Below are 18,249 nucleotides of genomic sequence, written 5' to 3' on the forward strand. Positions count from 1 at the left end.
GAGTTTTTTTTTTAACGTTTGTATTTGTTTATGTGCCTAAGGACTTGTTTGGTATGTCGGACTATACTAACTAATTTATGTCGGATAGTATTAATCTACTCCAGAGAGTACAAACTAATTTAAACCGTTTGGTACTGTTCCAAATAAATTGTCTGACCAAGTTATTCTGTGTTTGGTGCTCCATCAGATAACAACGGATCAATTTTTTTGTTTTTATTTTTAGTTCTTTGATAATTTAAATGGAAATTGAAATTCATATGACACAAATTTTTTTTGGCAAGATTTATACAGCAAGTGTTTTTTTTTCTTCTTTTGACTGTAAGAGTCAAGACGACAACAGAGCTTGTCACCAGGCTGCGCAACCAGTCTCATTGCAATTTCCCTCTAGAACGTTATAATGACACATCTTATAGCAGGTTGGTTGGTGCTTCAATTACTTGAATGCGAGGGAAGATGAGATTTGATAGGGGAAATTTGCCACGCACAGAAACTTTTTGTTTGATGGCCTATATAAAAGAACCAAAATCAATTCAGATGAGATATGTTAGCAATCCTTTTGTTTAGTATAATTAGTTCCCTTTTTTCCATACTACTACTCAAACACATCATAACCTGAACTAAAATCGTCATTGACAACAGAATCAGCATCTTTCATTAGCTCAGTTAATCCATCCAACAGAAGGTAAATGTCATTTCTCAGCTCATTTGTTGTGTCCCCCACCAAAAACAGGGAAAATCCATCGCCCACATCAACCCAAGCACATCCAGGAGCCTTCCTCACACCCAAGTCCCTCATGAAAGTCCTCACTCTCGCTAGCTTGTTCCAACAACCAGCAGCAGCATACATGTTAGCAATTAACACGTAGTAACCAGAATTTTCGGGTCTCATTTCCAACAGTTTCTCGGCTGCCCATTCCCCTGTATCTATATTTCCATGGATCCGACAAGCTCCAAGAAGAGTAGCCCACATTGCAGAAGTTGGCCTATAAGGCATCCTTGTGATAATCTCCTTTGCTTTGTTTAATAGACCAGCCCTCCCGTAAAGATCAACCATGCAAGCATAGTGCTCCAAACGGGGAGTTATACCATATACACTCATCATCTTTTCAAAAAGCATTTGGCCTTGGATTACAAGACGAGAATGGCTACAAGCTGATAAAATTGAAACCATGGTTACATGATCAGGTTTGATGTGTAACATGTTCATCTCTTCAAATAACTTCAATGCAGCTTTTCCCTCACCCTGGACTCCATATCCTGCAATCATTGAAGTATAAGTTACTTCATCTCGCTTAGACATTGAATCAAATACTCGTTTAGCTTCTAAAATTTTGCCTGATCTGGCATACATGTCCACAAGAGCATTCCACAGAAGTAAATAATCATCAAACACTACACGTTTTGTGATGTAGCAGTGGAACTCCTTCCCATGTTGAAGATTCGCTACCCGAGCACAGAGGGGAAGGATGCTGGCAATTGTAATGTAATTAGGTTCAATTCCAGAACACAACATCTCCCTAAATAAGAATGAAGCTTCCTCAGCTCGGTCCATGCGGGAATAACCAGAAAGCATGGAGTTCCAAGTAATTATACTTCTATCTTCTATCAATTGAAACAAAGCATAGGCTTGCCTAAGGTCTTTGCACCTGGAATACATTGTAATTAATGCATGTTTAACATTATCATAGCCATCCCAACAACTACGAATTGCAGAACCATGAATCTCCTTCCCTAACTTAATGACTCCAATGTGGGAACAAGCACTCAAACCAATAATCAACGCTACCGAGTCCAATAAAATACCACAGATTCTCATTTGAGAAAGCAACTCAAGTGCACCCTTGAAATTGCCTGTCCTCAAGCACCCTCCAGCTATGGTATTCCAAGTTAAGATATCAACTCCAAGACCCTCCATCCGCATGCTTCCAAACAGCTCGAATGCTTCCGTCCACATGCCCTTGGAGGCATAACCAGATATCATTGCATTCCAAGAGATCTCATCCCTTGTGGGCATTTTGTCAAACAAGTGACGAGCAACATCCACAAGCCCAAATCTCCCATACATGGAGACCAATGAATTATGCACAAATAAATTCCAATCCTGACAACTAGCATTGATGGACTTATGCACCTCCCTCCCAAACCCTATATCCAATTTTTCACCACATGCCTTGAGAACAGATGGGTAAGTGAAACAATCTGGTCTAACCCCCTTATTGACCATTTGTTTATACGTAGAGAGAGCCTCATCCAAAAGTTCATTTTTAACATATGAAGAGATAAGCACATTCCAAGGTAGAGGATGCAATATATTTGAATTCTCAATGACAATATGAGCATCAACATGGAAATTAAAGCTTGAGTAAAAAGTAACCAGCTTGGAAACCAAATTGGGGTGTCGCTCAAAACCCAATCTGACAATATGTGCATGAAGCTGTTCACCCTGTGGGAAAGATTTATGGTTGGCGCAAGACAAAAGAAGAGAAGAGATGGGATGCAAGATAAGGTCACAAGAAGTGGCAGAAGAGCCATGGAGCTTGAGAAGAGAGAAAGCTTTGAATGCTTTGGATAAATTACCCTCGCTTGCATAGTTCTTAATGGATATAAGAAGAGAATCTATCATAGAATCATCAACTGCTGAACCTGTTTCGAAAATAGACAGTGCTGACGGTTTCTCAAATTGGGTGCTGCCTCGTTTCCAGCTTTTAGGTATGAAGCGTTGGATTTGGGATAGACAAAGGCCCCTTGGGATGAAACGAGAAGACGACGATGGCATACACTGGAGAAGTATCTGCTGTATGTAATATCATGGTAGGCAAGAACTGATCGCATGGCTTTGCCCAAATTTGCAGCATGTGCCTCCGGAATATGGATTAATGCCCCTTCAAATTTCAAAGAGGTGTCTTCATTTAGTAATTTGGGGAAAACGAGGGAGTAGTATAGCACAAGCCCAAACTTAAGACAACAGTGTTGGTTTGAACAAAACCTAACCCTGACAATATAATCAAATCCCACATTATACCCCACAAGTTAAACTGACCCTCTTGTCCCCTTGACCGATGTTTTGGGCTTACATCTATGGTGCGCTTTGAAGAAACCAATCCAAGTAACAGCTGAATAAGTTGTATGCAGCTAGAATCCAAAAGCTGCCCCAATCTGCAGCATCAAAATGGAAAATGCGGATACTTTTAGGAATTGAATAACAAAGAATATTTGAAGAAAAAAAGCATACCCATAATCTGGAAAATTATTAAAACTATCACAATAAACAACTATACTTACGTCCTCAATCTATACAAACTATATTAAAAATCATTCAGATGACCTATTAGATTCTGACTTGGATTGTGTTTAACTGACTTATTAGCTTCTGTTTAAATGAAGTAAACAGTAGAGAACTGAATTGTGGGTAAGGAGAGAAAATGAAGGAAACAGGAAAAGAAAAAAAAGAGAGGTTGACCTATTAGATGTTATCTGTAGCAACCCACTCCAAACGTTTTATGTCAACTGATGGAACTCACCTTCTTCAACACCTTATATTCTCAGCTTATTCAGATTTTCCAGATTGTGAAAGGCAATTCAACCCCAACAGTGAATTCTCAAAATGCATTTCCACGATGAAGTGGCTAACAATGTATGTAAGATTTCCAGATGAGAACAATAATTTGCAAATTAAAATGTGAAGGATAAAGTGTGAACTGAGCAATAAATATTTATACGCAGAGATTACAAATAATGCACAAGCGTTTCAATAAAAATACATAACAAATTAGGAGAATTTTCTATGAGAAAATAGAACCATATGGAAACCATTGTATTAGAAAACTGAAAGAAGAACCAATTTGTTTCTAACTAAGATTTACTGTATCATCTGTTACATTTTGGTGACTTAAATTTTGAAAGGACAAAAATAAAAACCTTTGAAACTTCGTTATTTAAAGCCAAAATTCCAGCACATTGTCCCAACAATACAATAACCAGCTGGCATTGATAATGCAAGTTCGTACTAGTAAGCAACACATCACACAAGGACTGAGCAACACAATTGCAATCATCAATTTGGAGATCAACAGCAGTAGGCATAGCTGGGGTCTTAAGCCGACTAAAAAAGCAATGGTAGTGGTGACAATCTTGTTTAGCATAAGCCATAGATAAAAACTCATTATGAAGAAACAAATTGGACCACTAACTAACAAAAGGATTACTAGAAGGAGAAAGAAAAAGTCCATTAAGCAGGAAATTATTTCAGAGGATAAACAAAAGTCTAAACAACGGACACTCCAACATGATAAAACCCAAGAATCAACAACATATAAAACAAAAGTCACAGAATTACATCATTGAAAGAAAAAAAAGATTCATTCGCCTAAAAAGAAATAGCATTTACCTACCCCTGTGATGGTCTCGATGGAGGGAATCAGAAAACTTAGAGAATTGGGTTGCGATACAGCTCTGATTACAGGAGGTTTTGTGCGATTTTGGGTGAAACAGAGACGGATGAGGTTGAGTGTTTTGGGAGAAATAGACAGGGGAAGAGGAAGGAGGTCGGCTCAATGATGGGGATTGGAGTCAGTGCTGGTAGGGCACCATGGAGTTCTGAGCAGAGTGAGACGGGAGTGACAGCCCGCCAAAAGAGGGAGAGTCGTATGATTTTCTTTGGGCTTTTGGTCTTGTTGCCATTGGACCAAGTAATAGAAAGGGTCTAGTCCAGGCCCTTGGTGTGCTCCAAGTGGTCATGACTCATGGGTCCCATGATACCTTAAATTAAACTCCTAGCCTCTCCCAGGAAAACGAGCCATTCTTAAAGTTTTGCCGCCAAACTGTCTCGTTCTCCAAGGGTTTATTGATTCACATTCTCTCTCCCCAGCCAGCCCATTTCCCTTCATAGCTCTCCAATGACCTCAACTAATCCTCACCATATCATCGACGACGACGAGGATGATGATTTTGATTGGGAAGCAGCTGCTAGAGCAATCGACGTTGTTTATCAGACCCAGGCCTCAAAGCCCTCTACTTCACTCCCAGACCAATCTTCCCATTTTGCCCCTCCTCCCAATAACCCCCCAATACAAAATTCAGTCGCCTCAATCTCTGAGAACATGAAGAAGCCTGGTTCTTCACGGCAGACCACCCTCGACAAGTTTATTGGGAGGGCTTGCCCCAGGCCTCAGCCGGAGAGTCGAGATGTGGAAGAACACAACCGGGATTGTAATGAGGGTGATGGCAGAGTGTCCTCTGTTCAAATTGATACCGAGGCAGCTAAAACTTGGATGTACCCAGGTTAAATTCTCGTTCTCTTTGTAATTTTCTTTTAGGTACTGTGTGAAAGTTAGTATTTTGGGTTTTGAGGAGGTGGGTAAGCTGGTTTTTAATTATTATTATTTATTATTTGAATAGGTTTTGGAGAATGAAGTTGAAATTTGATTCTTTGGTGTAGTTTAGTTGAATGAACCAAATAGCTTATTTCTCCGGATGCTAGATTTTTAATGACATTTCCATCAAGTAAAAATTTTGTCAAATGGGTTATGTTATTGAACTAATGTGGGTTCAAATGCATGGGACATTTTAGGGTGGATGTGAGTGTTTGTGTCCAGATTGAGATTTTGATTGTTTCCTCTAGACTTTGGTGGTGTTATCGATGATACAAATTGAAATGTTGCCACCATATTGCTAATTTTAAAAGTTTCATTTTCTCCAAATTAATAGATATCTATTGCTCCTTGAAATCCGAACTTATAATGGCTCTTTGAGTCTGACTTATGAACTCACCTTTTTTTATATTAATGTGTGCGGAGGGTCATCTTTTGACTCCTTTTTTCTGTTTGGAGTTTATTGTAGCAAACATCAAACTTATTTTCTAGTCTTATTTGTAACAATGCAGTTAATTTTCCTCGGCGTGACTATCAATTTTCTATTACCAAGACGGCACTATTTTCAAATACATTGGTGGTAGTGCCAACTGGACTTGGGAAAACACTTATTGCCGCAGTAGTTATGTATAACTATTTCAGATGGTTCCCTGATGGTAATGTAATTCGTACTTCTTAACTAATGCTTATTTGGTTCACATGCTACATGAGAATCACTATTGCAGAAATCTAATATGGTCGTCATGAGTTATAAAGTGTTTATTGTTTCCAATTGCTTTAAATTGGAGATGTTTGTTAAATCTTTCTACTCATTTTAAGAAATAAATTGTATGTTTTTATCAGATCTGATAGTTTTCTTTGTATAGTTTGATGATCAACTTGAGAAATACATGTTTATGCATGAGTTTCGAGCTGAAATTGTTTGATTGATTCTTTTCTGTTCTTTCTCTGGTTCACTTGAACTGTTATATTATTGTTGTGTTTATCTTGATATACATTGTTGGTCCAGTTTCCTATCAATTTAAGTTTTTGGGATCAATGTGAACTTAACATGGAATCAGAGGTTTAGTTGCCTGTCTGATCCTACCACATAAGATTGAATTTTGTGTTAGCGGCTATCACATTAGAACTTAGCTACAATGGGATTGATCCCCCATCCAGGTTATTCGTTTACGTGCTCCAATGAAATTAAAGTTGATTTTTCAGGAATGAGATTCTTGATCTTGGGAAGGAAATGTGTCCATCAGGAATTATTTTGTTTCCAAAATGACCCTGACTATTTTTTTTTTCATTACACCAAAAATTGCCATATAATCTTACACTGAAAATACAGAAAAACAACCTGAAATACTCCTCTATGCCTACAGAAAAGGCCCATTCACCTTTTATCCAACATTTTATGAGTATTTTAAAGAAGTAATGTTCAGATAATTTGAACATCGAATTTGTAGTTGTCTTGTTACCCCACCAAAATTAAGATAATTGCAAGAGGAAAAACAAATCACTGAAATAGAGGCATAAGTTTTTTGGTGGGAGGAAGAAGGGTATGGTTCTGCGAAGATGTGCGGTGAAGAGATGCATTATTTGTTGCCAGGGGTTTGCTTTTGGGCATCTCTGTGGGCCTCAATCTTTTCCGAGTTTAGGGATACTTCTTACTCTGCCCAACTGGAATGCTGCTATTTATTTGTGTCTTTTGCTTCTTTGTTGGTTTACTGCTGTTTTCATTTGGCTTGCTGATGTTATCCTGAGTTCTCTCTCTTGCTCCTGTGGACATCTTGTGCATTGTTTTGTACCATTCTCTATTCTTAATGAAATTTGTTTCCTATTTTTTTTTTTAAAAGAATAGTCCAGTTTCCGGCGTTGTGGGTTTCTCGAGTTTATTTTTGAAAGTTGTGAAACATTGACATTGTTCTTTCCACAACAGGAAAGATAGTCTTTGCTGCTCCTTCTCGACCTCTTGTTGTGCAACAGATACAAGCATGCCATAATATCGTAGGAATATCACAAGTGAGAACCTCTTTTATTATAAGCAGAGTTTTGTTGTATATTTGGTGTTTACTCGACAACTTTATTTACTTACATATTGTGAGAAGATTATGATCAAACCGATTGCAGGAATGGACAATTGACATGACAGGTCAGATAAGTCCTACAAAAAGAGCATGCTTGTGGAAAACTAAACGAGTTTTCTTTGTTACTCCCCAAGTGCTGGAGAAGGACATTCAGTCTGGTGATTAATTCTTGAACTATACACTAGGATTTTCTCAATGACAAGGGGTGGATTTTGATATGTATATATATGTATCTATATTTCATTCATTATATTGTAAACCCTGCATCAGAAGGTGTTTCCTATGTGCAATAAGGCACTAGAGTTGAGGGAATGGCTGTACAAATTTGGTATAAGTTTCAGCACTGTTAAGAGTACCCACTTTTGAAGATGGGTAACTCCTATGTAATGCATAACGTTTTAGCTCAAAGAAGCACTTCACAGTCTCTGCATAAACACCTAAAGCTTAATCCTCTGTAAGTTTGATAGGTTCTGAATTAAAGAGCTTCCTATCCCCTTATATACATATAGAACGACCGAATTAAATAGTAATTGCTTTTATTTAATATTTTCCCATTAGAAAGTAAGTATATTCCACCACCAGTTTTTATGCATGATATATTTTCTTCTTTTTGAGAAAGATACTTTGTCAATGGATTTTTCTCAGAGGTAATTCGTTGCAGGCACATGCTCAATCGAATACTTGGTATGTTTGGTGATTGATGAAGCTCACAGAGCATTGGGAAACTATTCTTACAGTGTTGCAGTTCGTGAGGTCAGTTCTCTTTCTTTCAGTTATATCTAAACTAATATATTTCCCCATTTACCAGTTCAGATGAGTTTTATTATTATTCTTGTAGTTCTACCTTGATAAATGTTGGTTCAGGGTGTTATTTGTGGGTAAAGTTGGTCTTTTGAAATACTAACGATAATTTAGTTCTTTAGTTAATGGCTGCACAAGTGCAACTGAGAATTTTAGCTCTGAGTGCAACACCGGGATGTAAGTTTCTAATATACTGGGTTTCTACTAAGTTTCATTTTAAAAGTTAGATCCTTAGTAACATGCAATCATACAGCAAAGCAGCAGGCTGTCCAGCAAGTTATTGATAACTTATATATATCAACACTTGAATATCGCAATGAAGATGACAGTGATGTCAAAAAATATGTTCACAACAGGGAGGTAGAGTTGATTCAGGTATGTATTGTAGTCTCTTGTTTCCAGAACTAATTTTTGCTACACAGGAAAGAATTTTTTTTTTTGGGGTCTGAAAACAGAGGAAAAAAACTTTTGTTGCAATTATTCTAGGTCGCAATGGGTCAAGAAGCTGTTGAGATAGACAATAAGCTCGTGGAAGCAATGCGACCATTTGCAACCAGGCTTTGTGCAATTGGAGTTCTCCCAACTAGAGATGTTCAGACTGTATGATTTCAGAATAATTTAAATTCTAATTTCCTCTAGGAGAACTGTGCTGGACAAGATTGTTTCTTTGCATTTTAATTCTGTTCTGGGCCCTACTATAGCAGACATTATAACAATCAGGGTGGTGGTCAGTTTCTCTAGCAATGTCTGGTCTTGTTCCCTTAGTGATGATGAAGTTTGCTAAAATGTATCTTTTCACTTATTATGCAAGGCTATGATACTGCTAGCCTAGCCTATTATACAAGTTTTCTCTGGTTTCGGTTTGTTATGTAGATAGCTTTGGAAAATATTCACTGGTTTTAAAGAAGCTGTACCTCAGATACTCCTCTAGTTTAAGGAACAGAAAAGGCTCTCTTTAATTATCATCGTTTTTTTAATTATTAATGGGATTTACTATCTTATCTTTATATATATATATATATTTTGTGGTTAATTATTAATGATGCAATCACATTCTTTTTGGGTCTACATAATTTCACTCTTTCTTTTTTGTTTTTGATTTTTTGGTGGTGGGGGCGGAATTCTTACAGTTGAGCCCGTGTTATTTACTTGATTCAAGGGAGAAATTTCGTCAAGCACCTCCAGACCTCCCCCAAATTAAGTCTGGAGACATTGAAGGTTATTTTGGAGCACTCCTTACGCTTTACCACATTCGTAAGCTAATATCAAGCCATGGAATAAGGCCAGCATATGAAATGCTTGAAGAAAAATTAAAACAAGGGTATATTCTTGTCTCCTCACCATCAAGCCCCTCATCTGCTTCTCCATTTCCTCATTGTCTTGTTTAGCTCATCCGTACATTCTAATAACTATGCCTGTTATTATATTCTGAACCATCATGCTTTTGACTTTTTTCGAGTCAGGAATTTTTCAATCTATTAGGAGCCTTCTCATTGAAATGTTACTAATGCAGCTTGAAAATGAAGTGTCACAAGCTATTCGTTAAATGAGAATCACCTTTTGATCTGATTTGGTATCAGACATAAACAAATCTGCCTTGCATAAGTTTGAGGCAGATATTTTTCTAAGTTCTAAGATACTTTTCAAAAGTTTTAAGATATTTTAGTCTTATGTGAAGGCCACACCCTCCATTGTCCCATCATCATAATTGGTGTTTGACTTCATAACAAAGAAATTCAGTATTTGAAAATTCAGTTCAATGGCAGAAATTTCTTGTTTAGACATAACTAGTATCGTGATTAATCTATTATATGTTAAATGTCGATGACGTGGAGTTTAAGCTGTTTAGTTTTTAACAAGCAATTCAAGAATATTAAGTTGTTTAAGGTCATTTTTCAGGTCATTTGCAAGGTATATGTGTAGAAATGAAGATATTTCTAAAGCAAAGCTCATAATGCAGCAAACTTTGTCTCATGGTGCTCCGAGTCCCAAATTGTCCAAAATGTTAGAAGTGCTGCTTGATCATTTCAGTATGTGGCCTGTTATCTAAACTTTATTGTATTTTCCATAACATGCCGTTTTTAATATTTTAAAGTTCTGCTTATCAAATGTTAGAAGCATTGCTTGTCTCATGGTTTCAATATTGTATTCTTCATCAAATGCTGATTTTTGTAACAAAAATTTGTCATCAAATGCTGATTTGGACTGCCTATTATTTAAATTTTAGACTATGTATGATTCAGAGTGTTAGCTTCCAGTTGCTGATAATTATATATCTGACTGCAGAAACAAATGATCCACAGAAATCAAGGGTTATCATTTTCTCAAATTTTAGGGGCAGTGTCAGGTGCCACCTTTTCTCTGCGTTTAAGTTGTTATTTTATTGTTTCTGATTGCAATTTATATATAAAATGTGAAAAATATTCCTGGCTATAATTAAGCAAACATACAGGGACATAATGGATGCGTTAGCAAACATCGGCAACTTTGTTAGAGCTACGGAGTTTATTGGTCAAAGTTCAGGTTTGAAGCTCCACTCTTTATTTTGGCTTGTCCCATTAAATATAATTTTTTATGTAATTTAGTTTTTTTGTCTCAATGAAATTTAGAATAAGATGAAATTGTTGTTACTTGGGAAGTGATTGTTAGTGATCTTTTAAACTACTCATTGAACAGAAAGAAAGTTGTCTGGCATGTGGGCAAAACACATTGAAGTGTTGTTATGGTTATGACATTGACTTGCCTTCTCCTTTGAAGTGTTGTTTATGATTTGGTCTATTATTTGTCAATTATTGTGTGTTCGTTTTCTCTCTTTCTCTCTCCCTCTTTATCTCACTTTCTCTTCCATCTCCCTCTTGCTAGATCCTTGACCTCTCTTTTAATGAATTTATGTTCAAGGAAAAGAGAAGATTATTATTGTCAAGAGATCTTAGAAGATGTTGATCTCAATACTGTCCTAGATCTAAACAATTATGGCATAGCCAAGAATATATGTATGTCTTAGTTAACTTTAGTTCTTTCTTATAATCCATTAGCCTATAGTTATTGTTGAATTGATATAGATAGTCGGTCTATTCTCTAATAGCTCAAGCATTTGAGATCTAGAGGTTGCCTAACATGATATCAGAGCTCTGGTTTTAGAGACTTCTGAGTTTGAAACTTCCAATCCCTCCAACTCACTTATGTAGTGATTTGCAAGGTGCAACGTAAGGCTGCACCTATATGCTTCTCCCAGACTCTATTTTCCTGCCTCTCCATGTGCAGGAGATGTGGCTGCAAGTGAGGGAGGGCATTAGCTTCATATACATTGTCTGCTTATTCCCTAATAGCTTAAGCTTTTGGGGTTTAGTGGTTGCCTAACAATTATATGAGATTCAGTATCTAATTTCTTACAGGGAAAGCATTAAAAGGCCAGTCACAAAAAGTTCAACAAGCTGTTTTGGAGGTAAATATGTTGTTTTTATTTCTTTTCGTAGCACCTTTCATTGGCTTACTTAGATTTCCCACAGAAATTTCGTGCTGGTGGATACAATGTCATTGTTGCCACATCAATTGGCGAAGAGGGCCTGGATATCATGGAAGTTGATCTAGTTATATGCTTTGATGCTAATGTATCACCATTGAGAATGATTCAGCGCATGGGGAGAACTGGAAGGAAGCATGATGGAAGAGTTGATATCCTTTTCTCATATGAGTACTGCATGTTCTGTAGTTGGCTGTTGGTGAGATCAATGAACATGCAATGAACTTTTGCTTGTCCCCCACTTTTATCCAAGTTTTAGTATCTATCCACTTTCCTTTTTTTTTCATTACACTTTCTTTCAAACACCTTTCGTTGCATTTGCAATAAATCTAAATCCTTGACAAGTCGTACTAGTTTTAGCCTGTGAAGGATCAGAGTTGAAGGGTTACAAGCGTAAGCAAGGAAACAGTAAGAATATGATGAAACACATGCGAAATGGGGGGAGAAATAGCTTCAATTTCCATTCTAGTCCGAGGATGGTGGGATTTTCTAAGAAAGGCTGCATCTTTATGACTTTTAATGCTATAGTCTTGCATTTTAAACGCATTTGATTGTGTCATTATTTATTGCAGATCCCTCACATTTTCAAACCGGAGGTCCAGTTTGTTGAGTTTTCAATTGAACAATTCGTTCATCGTGGAAAGAAAGTGATAGATGATAACACTATTCAGACACCTGTTATTGCAAACAAATTAACTGTTGCTGAGACTACATTAATTGCCAAGTATTTTGACCCCCATGAAATTACATGGAAACCATCTCTTATTGCCTTTCCTCACTTCCAAACATATCCTTCAAGAGTGTATAAAGTAATGCATTCACATCGGACGACAATGTTAATTGATATGATGCAATGTTTGCAAGGACTAACCTTTTCTAGGGACAGCAATATTTCCCTTCTTGAGGTTTGATTCAATCTATGTGGTTGAGTTGTTTGCCTTGTTGTGTTGTATGACATTTTCTTATGTTATTACTCAATGCTTTCAGGATGAAATATGTTTAAAGAAGTGCTTGGGAGTTGACACTGCTGAACAACATGACAACAATGGAGAAGGTAGCTCAAAAAGGCTTTTATGAGAAGAAAATTTTCATTCCAAATTCTTCCATTTGTTTTAAGGCATTATTCAGATTATGTGCAAATAATTACTAAGGAAAAAGATTCTTTGCTACTAGGATTAGTTTCATCGTGTTGATTGGAGATCTGAGGTGCATTTACTTGTTTACTCTTGCTTTCAAGTCCCGCATCAAACTTATGCACATTTGCATGCTAATCAATTTGAGCTTAGCAAATGTAGTTTATTGTTCTTTTACTTTTTTTCAAGGTTCATTTGAGACAAGTGAGCATTTTGCTTCATTGCTAATAATTCTTCTACAAATAGGTCAGAAGTCCATTATGTTCAAGATCACCAACTCAATGTTCATTTTGTGTTTATAATATAAACTTTATATTACCTATTTTGTTATAATTTTAGTATTTCATCTTCAACTTTACCAAATGTTCAATGCTATATGCTTTCGTTGTATCCATTTGAGTCCTCTTATTCTTTACTTTGTAGATAGAAATTTTCGCACTTTTGCCTCCTCTGTATATGTGCATGCCTGTTAAACTTTATTCTAAAACTAATTCCTCTTAACGTTTTTCTTGCTTGATGATTGAAATAAAACCTTTTCTCTTCTGTATACTTTTCTTCATCTTCTGACAATAAAAGTAGTACTACGTCTATGAGGTTGGTTATCTTTTCTTGGGGTTAACTAACTCAAGGAATGAACTGAAACCATAAAAAATGTTCATACTCTACAACATTTTTGTACTGTAAATTGGTATGTGTAAGCATGCATGTGCTTATGTTCCCAATCTCAAGTCCTGATGCTGCACCTGCATTGGGGGATGGGGAGTGGGGTTAATTGAACATAAATTGTAGGAGGATTTTTTCTTGCTCGGTTTTGTGAACATAAAATATTATGGCCTAGTCAGCATTTTAAATAATAACAAACACTTGTCTTTTCTTTTCTGGATTGGGGGGCTGGAGGGGATTGAATGTGGAGAAGATGCTAAATCTTGAACATTTTGTTGCAGATTTTCTGAATCCTGACGATTCTGAAGTATCACCTACTGGGACATTGGAAACTGAGGAGAAGCATAACGAACTTAATTACCCTGTTGAAAATCCTTATGAGCACTCTTACCTCTTTGGTTCAGATGTTGTAACTGTTGATGCTTCCGGAAACGTCCTAATCATGGTTGTCCCTGTGTTTCCTTGGAAAGACTTATCGCATTCCATGTCAACAAGTGCAAGCATTATTAAGTTGGATTACTTGAAGCAAAATTCTTGCCATGCAAGGACTTCAGATGAAGACCACACAGACCTAACTACTGAAGCTGGTCCCTGTGGAGATCTGAAATCGACTCAGATAACACGCATGAAGAATGAGATTTCACTTAAGTCTCGATGTTGTGATTCTGAAACCTGGATGGAGAAATCAGTCAGCAGGGTTGAAAAAATTCCTCAAACTCCAATTTTGAAGGGAAATTTGTCAAATCAAGGAGCTAGTGTCTCTGAGTCACCTGATGTTCTGGAAAGCAAGGCATCATTATTTCTGGCTGATGAAGACAATAATTTTTTCAGAGATGGTGAGCTCAGTCCACGGCTTACTAATTTAATCAAAAGTGGAGTTGTCCCAGAGTCTCCTATCCATAATAGTGGTTAGTAATGCAATTAGTAAGATTTTATCTTAATTCAAAATGTGATATGGTTTCCTAGGGATTGCTATTGTCCCCTAATATAAGATGATGCTTATATAAATGTGAATTATGCAGGACTATCAAATAACACAGATGAGTATCTAGAACCTGACCCTGTTTCACCTGCCCAATTACATACTGGAATACTATTGAAGTGTTCAAGTCCTGGGAAAAGTGAAAAAGTCGATATGAGAGGCAATGCCTGTGGAAGAAATGTCTCTGTTTCTCCTGTTGATAATGAAATTCAAACTCCCTTGCATAACAAGGGTGAAACTGCAAGCATAAGAGGATGTACCTCCACATCACCAATTATTGATAGAGCCCAAACTGTTTTAGCAGACCTTACAAACAATAGCTGTGGCAAAGATTGGCATTTAAGTTCTGGAGACAAGTCGGAAAGTGTAAAACAGGCACGCAAGTTTAGAAGGTTACACAAAGTTGGGGATCATTGGAAAAGTAGGGGAGAAAGCATGACAAAAAATGGTGGGTCAACAGAAAACCCTGCCAGATCTTTTTCTAGAGCAGTTCCTCTCTATAATAAGCACGACAGAGGTATTATGAATATGAATTGAGTCTATTGAAATGTATCTAGACCAGATGTTTGTCCTTTCCAGTTTTTTTTTTTTTTTTTTTGGGAAAGGGTCATTTCCAGTATCGTTTATTTATTTGCTATTTATTTTTCTATTTTTGGAGTTCTGATGCTAACTAACTAGACTAGATCCTTCTCTCTATGACTAAAAGTCCAATCACACCAAAGACTTATACGAATGCTACCTGTTCAGCTTCCAATCTTTTTATGAGACCTATTTACCAATATGTTTATTTTTTGGTTACATAGGTAAAAGGAAGTCAGTTGATGATGTAAGGGTCTTCATTGAGGAGGAAGCTGAGTAAGTTCATACATTTATGACATGTAGCTAAGTTATTTGCAAATTTTTTATAGTTGCATTTCCAGGTAAAAGCATAAGAAGAATATTTTCTGATTATTTAATTATTATTTTTTGTGGATAATAAGATGAAATTTTTGTTGAAAGTAATACTTGATGTGCTGCTACTCCAATGAAATTACTCAGGGTATCTTCAGAAGCTGATATTTCTGATGATGAGGAAGATGATCGAGACAACTACTCAAATGATAGTTTCATAGATGACAGGATAAATCCTACGGTTGCCGGTACTCAGTTTGCAACCGGTGGAATTGACATGATGGCAATATACAGGTCTTTCATCTCTCTCTCAGTGTATCCTTCACAAACCATTAGTGGTTTGACTGAACTATTTCTTTGTATACTGTAGGAACCTATGAACATGAGTAGTTGCCAAAAGTATTTTTGAAAGTTCATATTATTGAATATTCTACCATCTTGGAAAATCTAGTAGTGTAATGTGTATCCAACTTTTACTTTCTTTCACGTAACACATCGTTCTGTGATCAAGTGACATTTGAAAGAAAAAGCTGGCACTGGTCCAAAGAGGTGCTTATTCCAAAGTTTTTGGTCTATTAAGAAACTTAGTATATAACATTCAATTGTCATAAGAAATTAGGCATAGTTTTACAAGAATAAAAATTATATGCAATTTATTATATTTGGCCCGTTATGATTTGATACTTCTGGTTTAATGAGCTTGGAAGGATTAGAATTTTTGTAATGATTTCATATTTATTACCATATAAATATAGTCTGATGAATCAATGACTGCCTTTCATTATCAAAATTTAACAATCTACATTCTTAGTGGAAAATATGTTAGTTTTTCATAGATGGAAACTGTGGCTGAGTCGCTGATGTAGGAAGCCCGCCATGGTGCAACTGATGGTTCTTGGTATCTTTGTTCCTTTTTTAAAACTTATTTTGGTAACATATTGGTTCAGATATCATTATGTCAACGATTTTGATGGGTTGATGCCAAGAACCTAGCAAAAGATTTCAAAATTGATTTGCAGCCACTTTTAAGAATTTTTAAAAATCTAAGATGCATTTGGATGGCTATTCAACCATATTGAGGTTCAAGTGAGATTAATCTTCCCCCTACCAGGGGTGGCGGTTGTCATTTCTTGAAACTACTTTTTACAACTATTATGTCACTTGGATATGTAAGCTGAAATTCTATTCTTAGTAAAATGATTTCCTAGTTGCAAACTGAAGTGACAGTTAAAGTTCATATGTCCCATATATTACCAGACCCCAATCCTCCTGCATTTCGCCTGTGAATTATGCCATCAATCTAGTTGCTTGGATTTATTTGTTTCATTGCTCTTTGCTTTTTATTTTTATTTATTTTTATATTTATTATCTCTTCTAGTTCTGTAACCTGTATGATTATGGTTCCGGATGGAGCATGCCCTCTGTTAGCATGTCCTCATATTTTTGCAAGTAAAAATTGAATGCTCTCTTATAATATCATCCTTACCTCCAGAGTTGCGGGCTTCTGAAATTCTTTAAAATAAAAAATTCTTCAATGTCTTGGAACAGGCGTTCATTGCTCACCCAATCACCCCTGCAGAGGCAGCCTAGCAGTTCTACCACATATTCACCTGATTCTGTGGCACCAACAATGAGGACAACTGAAACTGGAAGTTCTTGTGGGAAACCATTCTTCTCTCTCCAAACTCCTCAAAGCGATTGTACAAATCAGCCAAACAGGATGGATTCGAAGTCCTTCCAAATGAACTGTAACGCTGAAGGCACACCTTGTACAACTGGTGTTTCCCCAGGATATGAGATTGAAAGCCGAAAAAGAAAATTGGGTTCTCATCATTCAAGATCTGTTCCTGCAGTCAACTTGGAGCGAGAGTTCTCACGCCAGTCAGAGGCTGCAGGCAGAGACTTGCAGCACAATGATGCAAATGGGGACGTGCTTTATGATGATCTATTTTTTGAGGGCCTTGATCTTGACGCAGTGGAAGCGCAAGCTACATTGCTTCTTAAACAGAAATCAGAACTGCCAAGGCAGAAGCAGCAGATGGTTCCCAATATACACCCACAAAATCCTAGCCTACAACATTCTCCGACGTTTGATCTTGGAATATAAAATTTTTGGAAAATATATATCTAAATGGTGCCCAGCAGAAGGATTGAACGAAATATGGTGACAGTTTCTGACAATTGAGATTGTTTATGCAAGATCAGTTGCAAGTTTTGAGGGTTTGATTGTTTTTTTTTTCCCTTTATTGTTTTGAGAGATTAGTTAGATGCATTGGGATCTGCATCTTGTTGGGGGAAAACAGATGTAGTTTATAGGAAAGTGAGGCATGCAAATTCATGCAAGAAAGGGAAATGTATACATACATGTATATATGTATGAATGTAAATATTACATTCGTTCTATAAATAATCTTCAGATGAGAATTTCCTATGGCATCTTTGCGTATTTTTGTTTCAAGTTTACACTTTACAACTGCTGGTAAAAATAACGTCTAACTAGGTATATTATCACCCCCATTGTATCTCCCAATCCTCAATCATCATTCCCTCTTCTTTTTTCTGATATTGATTCCCAAATCCTCCTTCAGTAACCCTTCATTTCTTGCAATGCCAATTTTAACTTCTTTCCTCATTCTCCTACTAGACAAAATTGTGTGAGGACAGGTCCAGTGATGCATTGGATGGACTGATTCTACTTGTCCCTTTCTGGGCTTCATTACATTGCCCCCTTTTATAAATTAAATTTAACACATGTGCATATGTCAAACAGTAATTTTTCTCGAAGGAGAAAAATAGTGAAGTATTTTATGATTTC

At 36.6% G+C, this 18,249-nt stretch overlaps 2 protein-coding genes across 8 annotated transcripts; one reads left to right on the forward strand and one right to left on the reverse strand.

Annotated features, from left to right (window-relative positions):
- Positions 1 to 511: 511 nt before the first annotated feature.
- Positions 512 to 4,699, reverse strand: LOC110745394 (Tetratricopeptide repeat (TPR)-like superfamily protein). Of its 5 annotated transcripts, XM_088245460.1 has the most exons (4): positions 4,388 to 4,699; positions 3,522 to 3,626; positions 3,075 to 3,156; positions 512 to 2,882 (listed from the first exon to the last, which is right to left on the reverse strand). In XM_088245460.1, the coding sequence occupies exon 4, from the start codon at positions 2,774 to 2,776 to the stop codon at positions 593 to 595; it is 2,184 nt and encodes a 727-aa protein (XP_088101586.1). In that variant the 5' UTR covers positions 2,777 to 2,882; positions 3,075 to 3,156; positions 3,522 to 3,626; positions 4,388 to 4,699; the 3' UTR covers positions 512 to 592. The 5 variants fall into 5 exon arrangements, with proteins under 5 accessions (XP_088101586.1, XP_021801170.2, XP_021801169.2 ...); XM_021945478.2 differs by lacking the exon at positions 3,522 to 3,626 and having other exon boundaries at positions 4,392 to 4,699; XM_021945477.2 differs by lacking the exon at positions 3,522 to 3,626 and having other exon boundaries at positions 3,041 to 3,156; positions 4,392 to 4,699.
- A 65-nt stretch (positions 4,700 to 4,764) lies between these two features.
- FANCM (DEAD/DEAH box RNA helicase family protein) lies at positions 4,765 to 17,863 on the forward strand. 3 transcript variants are annotated; one of them, XM_021945471.2, is made up of 22 exons: positions 4,765 to 5,280; positions 5,882 to 6,025; positions 7,294 to 7,376; positions 7,485 to 7,599; positions 8,103 to 8,194; positions 8,365 to 8,419; positions 8,496 to 8,617; positions 8,729 to 8,842; positions 9,373 to 9,563; positions 10,142 to 10,272; positions 10,529 to 10,589; positions 10,695 to 10,765; positions 11,638 to 11,687; positions 11,752 to 11,917; positions 12,117 to 12,244; positions 12,338 to 12,670; positions 12,753 to 12,819; positions 13,843 to 14,469; positions 14,584 to 15,060; positions 15,347 to 15,398; positions 15,582 to 15,728; positions 16,983 to 17,863. In XM_021945471.2, the coding sequence occupies exons 1-22, from the start codon at positions 4,896 to 4,898 to the stop codon at positions 17,539 to 17,541; spliced, it is 4,170 nt and encodes a 1,389-aa protein (XP_021801163.2). In that variant the 5' UTR covers positions 4,765 to 4,895; the 3' UTR covers positions 17,542 to 17,863. The 3 variants fall into 3 exon arrangements, with proteins under 3 accessions (XP_021801163.2, XP_021801164.2, XP_021801166.2); XM_021945472.2 differs by having other exon boundaries at positions 14,584 to 14,991; XM_021945474.2 differs by lacking the exons at positions 4,765 to 5,280; positions 5,882 to 6,025 and having other exon boundaries at positions 7,293 to 7,376; positions 7,463 to 7,599.
- The last annotated feature ends 386 nt before the right edge of the window (positions 17,864 to 18,249 follow it).

Source organism: Prunus avium, chromosome 1, assembly GCF_965620075.1.
Source record: "Prunus avium chromosome 1, drPruAviu1.hap1.1, whole genome shotgun sequence".
Classification (NCBI taxonomy): Eukaryota; Viridiplantae; Streptophyta; class Magnoliopsida; order Rosales; family Rosaceae; genus Prunus; species Prunus avium.

Coding starts and splice junctions, on each gene's coding strand:
- LOC110745394 (XM_021945478.2), bottom strand. CDS start 2,776: ATGCCATCGTCGTCTTCTCGTTTCATCCCAAGGGGCCTTTGTCTATCC.
- FANCM (XM_021945471.2), top strand. CDS start 4,896: ATGACCTCAACTAATCCTCACCATATCATCGACGACGACGAGGATGAT. Junction 5,281..5,881: donor TAAAACTTGGATGTACCCAG/GTTAAATTCTCG, acceptor GTAACAATGCAG/TTAATTTTCCTCGGCGTGAC. Junction 7,377..7,484: donor ATATCGTAGGAATATCACAA/GTGAGAACCTCT, acceptor AACCGATTGCAG/GAATGGACAATTGACATGAC.